Source organism: Lepidochelys kempii, chromosome 11 (assembly GCF_965140285.1).
Source record: "Lepidochelys kempii isolate rLepKem1 chromosome 11, rLepKem1.hap1, whole genome shotgun sequence".
NCBI lineage: Eukaryota > Metazoa > Chordata > Testudines > Cheloniidae > Lepidochelys > Lepidochelys kempii.
The window spans coordinates 73,216,006-73,228,347 of record NC_136390.1 but is presented as its reverse complement, the minus strand read 5'-3'; the positions used below and the strand labels follow the sequence as shown (position 1 = coordinate 73,228,347).

General features: G+C 39.4%; 1 protein-coding gene across 4 annotated transcripts in view; it reads right to left on the bottom strand.

Annotated features, from left to right (window-relative positions):
- NDUFA10 (NADH:ubiquinone oxidoreductase subunit A10) overlaps nt 1-12,342 on the bottom strand; it is an 82,236-nt gene that overhangs the window by 33,234 nt on the left and 36,660 nt on the right. For all 4 annotated transcript variants that reach the window (XM_073306822.1, XM_073306824.1, XM_073306821.1 and 1 more), the window contains one exon: nt 5,129-5,214. In XM_073306822.1, coding sequence (XP_073162923.1) covers nt 5,129-5,214 — 86 coding nt within the window. The remainder of the gene's footprint in view (nt 1-5,128; nt 5,215-12,342) is intronic.

Genomic DNA, 12,342 nt, shown 5'->3' with positions numbered 1-12,342 from the left:
AACTGCACATTGCAGGGCTTTGGAGCGAAGCCCAGAGCTGGAGCACAGCAGTGGAGCTGCAGGTTTTTGCCAGGAGCTGGAGTGGAGCTGGAGCACAGAAAATCTTGACTGCTCCACTGCTCCAGCTTTGTTTTTTTTTCCATTTTCAATCCAAAATGAATGATATTTAGCAAGAAAGTCCTAAAGGTGCCAAAAAGTTTCAGATTGCATAACAATTGATATTAACATCTACTTTACCACTTTACATAATATGTCACAGTTCTTCTCACTTCGTCCATCAAGATTTAATGTACAGATACAAAATTACGAAGTTTTTGGAGATATGTTTTATTAAAGAATCAGATAATTATCAGACATCAGGCAACACTGCAGACTGCTCCCACCCTTGTGCCAAGGTTAGACGAGTACGTACTCGCATAGATTAGTTAGATAGTTAAATTAGTATGTGCTGATACTTCTTTTGTAAGGGTTCATCAACGAGACGCGCTGAGTGCTGCAATTACGGAAAAGCGTGAAGCAAGACGCAACATTTAATATATCACAAACAGGTATATTGCAAAAAAAATAATGTTTTTGTTTATTGATGTATTAAGATATCGCAAAAGATATCAACCACTTAAGCTCATTTCTCACTCAAGCTCCAGTTACTGATACATTTGTTCATTTGTACATGCTCCCGTATCACTCTGATGGACTTATTTTATATGTCGTCTGTTCAACAGTCTTTTGGTAGCTTTGTTTGTAATTTTAAATTTACTGAAAAAGTCGTGTGCAGCAGGCATATAAATACACAGTAAACATTTTTGCATAAATTAGGAGTGATTTCTGTGATATATCCAGAGTGATTGGAAAATGTCCAACACAACTTTGGGGGTGAATTCTTAGGTCATCTTAAGAAAAAACGTTTCTGTGTCCTAAAATTCTTCCTAAGGGAGCTACAGTCCCTTCAAGGAGGTGATGAAAAGTTAATTTCTAATTAATATCTCAAAAACGTTTTAAGATAAAGTAATGAAAGTATGTCCGTGTCTTAGCATTAGTATGTGTTACCGTATTACATTATCCAAAATTATTTAAACCATAGGCATCCCGAACTGGTGGTTGGTCATTTTTATTTCATATTTCAAGAAAGGCTTGTCGTCGACTGATTATGTTCCATAATAAGTTGTTAATTTTTGGTTATTTATTATTATGTTTAAAATTTATGGTTCTAAAGTTGAAAAATAAGTAATAAGTATCATCATTATCATTCTAAGCAGCTAAGCAGATTAAAATTTTTGAACAGTTTTCTCGGAAACGGTTAATTATACAAAATGAATTAAGATGCATGTTTGAGCATTAAATCATATTCCAGAGTCGCATCTGTTAAATAGTCAAAGAGTTGAAAAATATTAAATAAAATTGGCCCAGTCCCCCCAGTTCACGACGCCTGCAGTTTAAATAATTTTATTTGAATGATGTTGTACGATAGAACGTTGGAAATAAAGTTTAACAGGAAAGCAGATTCAAACTGCAAGCACAGTCCTTTTAGTAAAGAGAGGAAATTTTTGGAAATATGTTTTTGCTTCATCAGGCTGGAAACATTATACAAGATAGAGCAATTAACACATTCTATCTTGTATAATCTATTCAGGCTGATGAAGCAAAAACGTATTTCCAAAAATTTGCACTCTTTACTAAAAGGACTCTGCTTGCAATTTGAATCCGCTTTCCCGTTAAAAGTTTATTTTTAACCTTGTAACGTGTAGCCTCGTTACTTCCCAACAATGTTGTAGAACAGCGACAGCACGTATTAACGCTTCGGCACATACCAAATTTCATTGAGATATCTATATTAAAGCGTTTTTGAGATATTAATCAAAAACTTGGAAAATATTTCTAATATTTTTACCGCAAAATTTCATAAGAAAAATGAACTTGCAATTTATAAATACAAATTTATATTATGTATATTAAAAGTACTTACTTCATTAAAACTGGAAGAAACATGTTAAAATATTAAAATATACTTTAATAATAATTTTGTGTAGAAAGAAAATGTGATCATTTTTTTCCAGAAAATCCAAGATAAATTCCAAGTACCTTAAGTGGTTAAGATATCACAAGCAGGTACATTTTTTTATAATGTAATGCTTTTGCTCATTGCTTTTCGAAGATCATAACAAGAAACATTTGGATGCGGTACCAGCACAAGAAGATTTGGCCGGGGCTTCAACAAAAAAATCAAATCTGCCCCACATGATTGATAGCCGATTTACGGAAAAGGATCTCAACGACATCTTAATTCTGAATTTGAAAAACCCCAATTTGGGCTTTTGGGAAAAGCAAAGAAGAAATTGGCAACGTGTAAGGTGGAAAAGGAAGTGAATGGCGAGCTCAAACCATGTAGCTTCAAGACAAGTGAGGCAAGTGCCGTGAAAAGTTTCAACCTTTGGCGGCATGTAAAACATAACCATCCTGAAAACTATGTGGCTCTGGTTACAAAAAAGGACCAGGAAGATGAGGCAAAACAGAAAGCTGACGTGGCTAAACAATGTTCATCTGGCTCTTTCAAAACTCCTGGAGAAAAGATTTTTTGCGGCGCTTCATCTGAAAAGAAACCCAAAATTGCGCAAACAAAACTTGACTCATATTTGAAGTCCTCAAAGGTTACAGTCACCATGGATGCCAATACTTTCCATGAAGGGCTGATGGAAATGGTTTGCTTGAGTTCAACACTGATCACTACCTTCAGGCTAAAGAACAAAGAATTCCAAAAAATTGCTCGTGAAATGGGTCAGCAGCTTGGCGTTTCGATGGAGCACGATGTGGTTCGTCATTTAGTTGTCAGCACAGCTGAGTTTGGTCGCGAAGAGCTCAAGAAAGCTTTGGAGCAAAAATTGTGCAACCTGAAAATGGATGCAAACCCTGAAAACAGAAATTTCCTTGCAATCAATGCTCAGTACTACGAAGAAGGAAAAGATAAAGCAGTGGTAAAAACCTTGGACATAATCGACACTGAAGGGCATCACAATTCTTTGTATGTGAAAAGTCAAGTAAAAGCTGTTTTAGAAAAATTTGGGATCAGTGAAATGCAAGTGCTGAGCATCTGCGTTGACAATGCAGCAAACATGACGTGTGCCATCAAAAATTTCAGCAAGGACAATGAAATCATTTCTACCTCTGAGAACAGGGATGTGGACAGAACTGAAGCAATTTTACCTGATGAAGGAACTAAAGGAATGGATGAAATCGAACTCAACATGGATGCTGCTGCGCAATGGGTTAATGACCCTAGCCTCATACTTCCAACATGGCTTCATGAGGACAACTCAAAAGTCCAACTGATGAGGTGTGATATTCACACGCTTCAGTTGGCAATCCAGACTGAACATGCGAAGAAATTCCTGGCAAAAATTCGACAAGTTGTTGTCAAACTACGAACCCCAAGTATTCGAAGTGTTCTGCTTGATCTACACGGGGTAACAATCATTGGATACTGTGACTCGCTGGGGTTCAACATTTGTGATGATTGATCAGCTTCTCGTTTTTCAATCTTACTGTGAACAAGTGGCTGCTGCTGGAACAAGAGAACTCAAGTTAAAAAAAGCTGAGTGGGCCAAAGTGAAGAACCTGTGAGACCTCTTGGCAAAGCCAAACCAAAACAATCGTGAATCTTCAAGCCGTTGATGTAATCCTGGGAGTTTTAATGAAGGAATGGCAAAAACTGTCAAAATTTTTGCAAGAAAATGGTGGACAAATTGCAGAAGGAATTCTATCCTCCATGCAGAAGCACGATGAGAAGCTTTTTGACAATATTCATTTCCTTGCTGGAGTTTATGTTGACCCACGGTATCGGATTCTTCTTACCTCAAGGAAAATACCAAAGGCAAAGGAAGGACTCCTTGATATTGCTCGACAACTCAAAAAACAAAATCTATTGCTACATTTGAACTCAGCGAAAGAAGTTGAAGAAAATGAAACACAACAAAAGGAGTCATCAACAATTGAATCTGCGGTTTCAGAAAGTTCACATCCTTCAGAAATAGCAGGCTGTTCTCAAATTTCCGTCTCCACTCTGAACTTGTTCGAGCATCCATCCCTGAGACAACTTCAACCATCACAGGGAAATGGAGATAATTCATGCACCAATTCTTCAGAAGATGATGCCTTCAAAAAGGAATTGGATAAACAAGAAAGAAGCCAGCAAGTTTCTGTCATTCATAATTGTAATGAAGCATTATTCAAGAGAAACTTTTGGGAAGATTGTGAGGCGATGGAGTCTATTGGTAGGCTAAAAGTTAAGTCTGTTTTCGAAGCCATTCACAGCTACCCACACTGCATTCAGGCTGCCTGTAGAATTGCTTCGAGCATGCCAACAATTCAAGCTAGTATAGAGCGACTGTTTTTGGTTTTAAAGTTCATTTTAAATGATTTGCGGCAGGCTATGAAAGACGACTTGATTGCTGCAATAATTTTTTACAGAATGAATTATGAATGATTCTAGTTTGTATCATTGTTGATGACATTTAAATGGTTTTAAAAGTCTGGATAAAAATAATGTTTTTTTCAAAATTTCAGTTTGCACTTTTTTATTTAGTTAAAAATTAATTTGAGTTGGAATGGAGCTGGAGCAGTCACTACTGGTGCTGGAGCAGAGCAATTCAAAAATTTGATTGCTTCAAATTTGATGTGCTCCTGGCATTTGTTTTTTTAAGTCTTTACGCTCTCATCTTGGTACAGTAATTGTTTGGGGACAAGAATAATTCCACTGATATAACTTGCACATCAAACACAATTTCCTACAGCTCAAAAAGCCACAGTTCATGGCAAAACTCTTATATTATGAAATAAGCATAGAATTCTGTGGTTTGGGGATTGATTAATTGGATATGGAGCCTTTATCTGTGGGTCTCTGGCTGAATCTAGCTCAAGTTGGTAGTAACCAAAAAGCCACCACCATCTGATATCCGGCTTACTAAAAGTTGGTGGTCCCAGACCAGATTAGTGGCAACCATCCTCTCATTGTTTACCTCTGACGGACAATGTATAAAACTAAGTCTTGGTGCAAATATGCAATTTCTTTTTCAAAGTAAAAGACAATAAAAGTTTCTCCTTACTGGCAACATTGAATAGGATTAGGTTTACTTACTAAAGCCTCAAGTGATGGAAACTAACATCATCTTGTTCCAGCCAAGGTCCCTTATCAAACTTCAGATACTCAATATCTTCAACTACCTGAAAGAGAGGCATACGTTACAATTACAAGAGTTTATCAAAATATATATCCTCAGTCAAGAAAAATAAAAGTCAGTCAAGCAAACAATACATGCAATTAAACAACAAAGCCATCCCAACAGGTGATTTGCTATTACCTTCCAACAGTAATGCAAAACGTTAGTAACAATTACATGTTCAGGACACCCCACAGGCAGTGACCAGAGTCCTTGAGGAACTCTTGCTGAGTTCACTTACTGATGCTTTACATCCCCATGGAGTGATAGGTGGGGGGGGAATACTTAGGGTGCTGGTAGGGACTTTGTTTGTGCTACTCTCAAAACACTCCAAAGTGACTGGCTATGATGTTGACTAGATGCACACATAGTCCAGACTGCAGCTGTTATACAGAGGCATCCCTTAGGGGAGGATCTATTAATGGAGATTCTCTACATCCCAGTAAGAAGGAGAAGATGGAAGATTATAAAATACAGGTAGGATCTGATGAGAAACAGTCAAATGAAAAAGAGGCCCATTCAATTACATTATGTAATGGCAGACAGCTAAAAAGTGACAAGTTTTTAAAGTGCTTATATACCAAAGCCGGAAGTCTAAATAATAAGATGGGGAACAAGAGTGCCTCATATTAAATGAGATATTGATATCATAGGCATCACAGAAACTTGGCGGAATGAGAATAATCAATGGGATATATTTTGTACCCTGGTATTACTGTATCAGAAGGACAAAACAGGTCATGCTGATGGGGGAGTGGCACTATATGTAGAAGAAAGTATAGAATCAAATGAAGTAAAAATCTTAGCTGAACCAAACTGTACCATAGAATCTCTATGGATAGTAATTCCATGCTCGAATAAGAAGAGCATAGCAGTAGGGATATATTACCGACCACCTGACCAGGATGGTGAAATGCTCAGGGAGATTAGAGAGACTATAAAAATAAAGAACTCAGTAATAATGCGGGATTTCAACTATCCCCATACAGACTGGGTACATGTCCCCTCAGGATGGGATGCAGAGATAAAGTTTCTTGACACCTTAAATGGAGCAGCTAGTCCTCGAACCCACAAGAGGAAAGGCAATTCTTGATTTAGTGTTAAGTGGAGCACAGAATCTGGTCCAAGAAGTGAATATTGCTGGACCGCTTGGTAATAGTGACCATAATATAATCAAATGTAACATCCCTGTGGCAGGGAAAACACTACAGCAGCCCAACACTGTAGCACTTAATTTCAAAAACGGGACTACACAAAAAGGAGGAAGTTAGTTAAACAGAGGATGTTGTGAAGGACAAAACTATAATAGGATTCAAAAAAGAACTAGATACATTCATGGAGGATAGGTCCATCAATGGCTATTAGCCAGGATGGGCAGGGTTGGCGTCCCTAGCCTGTGTTTGCCAGAAGCTGGGAATGGGCGACCAGGGATGGATCACATAATGATTACCTGTTCTGTTTATTCCCTCTGGGGCACCTGACATAGGCCAGTGTCGGAAGACAGGATACTGGGCTAGATGGACCTTTAGTCTGATACAGTATGGCCATTCTTATGAGGTAGGGATTAACAGCTGGGGAAAATCTGGGAGGATGTAGTGAAGAGGGTAGTTCCTAACAGGTCTTCCAAGAAGACCCTTTAGATCAGTGGCTCTCAACTTTCTAGATTAATGTATCCCTTTCAGGAATCTGATTTGTCTTGCGTACCCCCAAGTTTCACCTCAATTAAAAACTACTTGCTTATAAAATCAGACATAAAAATACAAAAGTGTCACAGTACACTATTACTGAAAAATGGCTTGCTTTCTCATTTTTACCATATAATTATTAAATAAATCACTTGGAATGTAAATATTGGACTTAAATTTCAGTGTGTAGTAATATAGAGCAGTATAAACAAGTCATTGTCTGTATGAAATTTTAGTTTGTACTGACTTTGCTAGTGCTTTTTATGTAGCCTGTTATAAAACAAGGCAAATATCTAGATGAGCTGATGTACCCTCCTGGAAGACCTCTGTGTACCCCCAAGGGTACATGCACCCCTGACTGAGAACCACTGCTTTAGATGAAACAGTAATATATCTACAAGGCCAGAACCTGAGCAGGTGTAATTGTTATAGCTCCATTGACTTCAAGGGAGCGATAATCTACAGCAGCAGAGGTTCCAGCCCACTCTTATTTATCTATTTACTGACACTTACTTAGACAGACAGACAGACACACATTTCTATTCTATGCTACATAGTATAGTAATCACTTCCCTATACCTCACAGAGCAACAAATGCTTCTTGGCAGAAAGGGGTGGCAAAGGTATCCATTGTTTACATTACAAAAGGCTCTATATTACCTAAATAATTCTGCTTTGTTCCTCATGTTAAGTAGGAACAAGAGTTGATTTACACAGGTATTACTAACCTTTTATCATCATTTTACTTTGAGCATTGAAGTGTACATTTCTCTTACGATCATTTAGCTGATGTAAACTTATAAACAGATGGTTGATGTGCGATAGTCTCAAAATCTGACAGAATCTAAAGAAAACCCTGAATTCTCTATGCCCACTGTTGATCTGTTACTAGGTGCAACATTGGAAAGATAAGGAGCTAAATTAACTGTGCCAAACTCTACAATGTCTATGACTTATAAAGCATGTACCTTAGCATTATATAGGTTTCAGAGTAGCAGCCGTGTTAGTCTGTATTCGCAAAAAGAAAAAGAGTACTCCTTTTCTTTTAGCATTATATAATATCCTATATTTCACTGTCTTTGATTTCACTAAATATTTCTTGGGGAATGGTATGGCAAGTTAGTTTAAATGCCCCTTCCTTATTCTTAATTTTAGATTCCAAATACTCAAATTAGATACCATATGTTCCACTTGACAAATGAGAAAGCAATTATTTTTCATGCCGAGGTAACCCTTTAATCACTGCCATTTAATGGCTGGAGAAAGAGCCTGCGCATTAATTTCTAAAAACATCATGAATCAGTATGTGTGAAATCAATCAGTTTTCTAATCAGTTGCATTTATTCAAGTGACTGTAGGAAAGAGCATCTTTTCAGCAGCTTCTTATCCAGATCACATCATTGTATTACTGTGGGTGGGTGACAGTGTGCATGTATTTTTGTCTACAGAATCTATAGACTGCAAATGATTTTGTCCATCTTCCAACAGCTTTTAAGGAAAATTTCACTTTAATGGGAAACAATCTCAAAAGAGAAAATATAGTACAAGTTCCTTCTAAGCAGAATTAATACCCATGTTTATGGTTCCCACTTGGCATCTAACTTGCAAAATTGTATGCTATTCTTGCAAATAATGACTGCAAATAATAAATTCCTACTCTACTCCAGAGCTGCTCAAACCCAAATTTGACATGGTCATCAATACACTCCCTGGCCACGTACTGTGATGATGTAATATTGCTGGCCCGGAGGAATATCTGCTTGAGCAATAAGAGCTTTAGACTACTTTAAACCCCAATTTACAGGATTAAAATAAAATTGTCAGCAATGGGATTTGCTAACTGTTACCAGGAAGGAGTAGAAGGGATGTAATTTTTTTCTCCTAAAGCCTCTCCACTTCCCTATTGAGCCTGTGACTATCCCCATCCATAGCCATACAACCTGGGATCATCTTTTGATTCCTCCCACCCTTTCCCACACATGCAGGTCCTGCCAAATCTTGCGGTATCTTCCTCTGCAAAATATTGAAAATCCAACTGTTCCTTTCATCAACACCCTGCTTATTTATTTCCTCCTGTTTCTTGAAGCCTCCTCCTCCCTTGCATATCTGACACCCATAACATCTCTCCTTAGTGCACCCAAAATGAAGTACTGAACATGTTATTCCTTGCCTGTTGATCTGACTGCATCACAAGACTTCCTGAATCACTTCACTTGCACCACATTGTCCAACAACTCAGATTTAAGACCTTTTTCTTTTGCCTCTAAAGGTCATACACAAATCTGCTCCTGCATCTGACCTCCTTTCATATTCTCCAGCCCCACCTCCATCAATGACATCTACCTTGTCACCCTATTAATCTCAATGCTACCTTTTTTATACTGCTCGATGGATGCTCTCCCCATCGTGGCTCACTAAGGATTTGTCTACACTGGCAATTAGTCAGTAAAACTTTTGTCATTTGGGGGTGGCTTTTTAACACCCCGAACGACAAAAGTTTTGTCGACGAAAAGCAGCAGTGTGAACAGCGCTTTGTCAGCAGGAGAGCTCTCTCCTGCCGACAAACACTAGCTACACTGTGTGCCTTTTAGCGGCACAGCCATGTCGCTAAAAGCCTCATAGTGTAGCCATAGCTTAAATTATCTTCATCTCCTTAGTCAAGACTCTTCTAGACTCTTTTCTTTTGTGGCAGCTGCAGGAAGTGAGCTAACACCACCAGAACCATCTTAAGTTACAATCTCCTGTGTAAAAAGAAAAGGAATAGTTGTGGCACCTTAGAGATTAACAAATTTATTTGAGCATAAGCTTTCGTGAACTACAGCTCACTTCATTGGATGCATGCAGTGGAAAATACAGTGTGGAGATTTTATATACACAGAGAACATGAAACAATGGGTGTTTCCATACACATTGTAACGAGAGTGATCAGGTAAGATGAGCTATTACCAGAAGGAGAGAAAAAAAAAAACCTTTTGTAGTGATAATCAAGGTGGGCCATTTCCAGCAGCTGACAAGAACGTGTGAGGAACAGTAGGGGGGAGAAATAAACATGGGGAAATAGTTTTACTTTGTGTAATGACACATCCACTCCCAGTCTTTATTCAAGCCTAATTTAATGGTGTCCAGTTTGCAAATTAATTCCAATTCAGCAGTCTCACGTTGGAGTCTGTTTTTGAAGTTTTTTTGTTGTAATATTGCCACTGTAATCAAGTGACCAGAGAGACTGAAGTGTTCTCCGACTGGTTTTTGTTATAATTCTTGACATCTGATTTGTGTCCATTTATTCTTTTACATAGAGACTGTCCGGTCTGGCCAATGTACATGGCAGAGGGGCATTGCTGACACATATCATAGAATATCAGGGTTGGAAGGGACCTCAGGAGGTCATCTAGTCCAATCCCCTGCTCAGAACAGGAACAATCCCCAATTTTTGTCCCAGATCCCTAGATGGCCCCCTCAAGGATTGAACTCACAACCCTGGGTTTAGCAGGCCAATGCTCAAACCACTGAGCTATCCCTCCCCCCCCAGTATCACATTGGTAGATGTGCAGGTGAACGAGCCTCGGATAGGGCCTAATCACATCAGCCACACTATGATGGTGGCCCCTGAATAGATATATGGACACAGTTGGCAACAGGCTTTGTTGCAAGGATAGGTTCCTGGGTTAGTGTTTTTGTTGTGTGGTTGCTGGTGAGTATTTGCTTCAGGTTGGGGGGCTGTCTGTAAGCAAGGACTGGCCTGTCTCCTAAGATCTGTGAGAGCGATGGGTCGCCCTTCAGGATAGGTTGTAGATCCTTGATGATGTGCTGGAGAGGTTTTAGCTGCGGGCTGAAGGTGACGGCTAGTGGCATTCTGTTACTTTCTTTATTGGGCCTGCCCTGTAGTAGGTGACTTCTGGGTACTCTTCTGGCTCTGTCAATGCTTCCCAGCATGTTCCATTTTAGTAATTTAGACTGTAAGCTTAGGAATTAGTTAGGAATTACTTAGGAATTAGTTTCATACCAAAACAATGCTATTTTTGTGCTCCTATTGTACCAGCCTTGTGTGGATTTATATACATTGTGACGGGGCAAGGCCAGATGGCTATGGAAAAGTAGTGGGAGATAGATATATTAGCTCCAGGCTAAACAAATCCCTGGTACCAGGATAAGTTAAAGGGCAGCTGCTCCAGGTCAATTAAGAACTTTCCAGAAGGCAGGGAGAATGCTAGGTTGATTGGGACACCTGAAGCCAATCAGGGACTGACTGAAATTAGTTAAAAGCCTCCCAGTTGGTCAGGTGGGTGTGGATGTCAGGAGCTGTGTGAGGAAGTTGCGCTGTTGGAGAAACTGAGCAGTACACACCATATCAGGCACAAGGAAGGAGGCCCTGAGGTAAGGGTGAAGTGGAGCCTGAGGAAGTGGGGGCTGTTGTGGGGAAGTAGCCCAGGGAATTGTATGTGTCCTGTTTCTAAAAGGTCAGCTACCATAGTGGATACTATTAGGGTCCCTGGGCTGGAGCCTGGAGTAGAGGGCGGGCTTGGGCTCCCCGTTTGCCCCCTCCCTGATTAATCACTGAGACTGGGAGACAACAGAGACTGTGCAAGGGAGGATAGCTTCTCCTCACCTCCCTCTCTGGCTTATGATGAAAAAGGCTCAGTAGACTGTGACCCTTGTCTCTAGAGAAAGAAGGGTTATGTGGAGGGTCACAGTGAGCCTCTGAGGCTAGCGAAATCTGCCAGGAAATGCGGGACCCACAGAGACAAGGACAGAGCTTTGTCACAGCATAGACCACTTTCTTGATCATATCTTGCATGTCTATAGCAACTGTTTATCAAAGACCCCAGTATGCATTAAAACACAGATGAATTAAGCCTCATAACACTTGTGAGCACCAGGGAAGTTGTACGATCCCTATTTTCTAGAAAGGGAAACAGAAATAAAGGTTAACATTACAGCAAACTCACACCTGTAGTTGTACAACTATGAAACATCTGATTTGGGCACTATACAGACTTGTAACTCAACAAACAGCAAGCCAGTAGCAAATCTAGGAATAGCATCAAGATTAGAATAGAAAAGAAGGAACTACACTTCCTAAATCTGCAGGCAGTACTTAAACTGGATGTTTCACACCAATACGGCCACAGTGAGTGTGGCGGCTGTAGTAGCTGAACATAATACAGTGGAATACAGATCAGAGGTGCTGCACAGACTATGTATCCATCTAGACATGCACAAATTAAGGACCCCAATCCTGCAAACACTTCAACAGGTGCGTAACTTTTTTTATGCACCGAAGGAGTCAAATGGAGACCAGAGACTGCTCACTTGTGAGTGTCTGCAGGACTGAGGCCTATTTAAACAGCAGTTTGGATAGATCATTTAAAAGTTAAAAAACCAAAATTTGAGTGTTTATTTTCTTAAATTAGGTAGAGGATTAATGTTAACTCTTAAGAACTATTTCC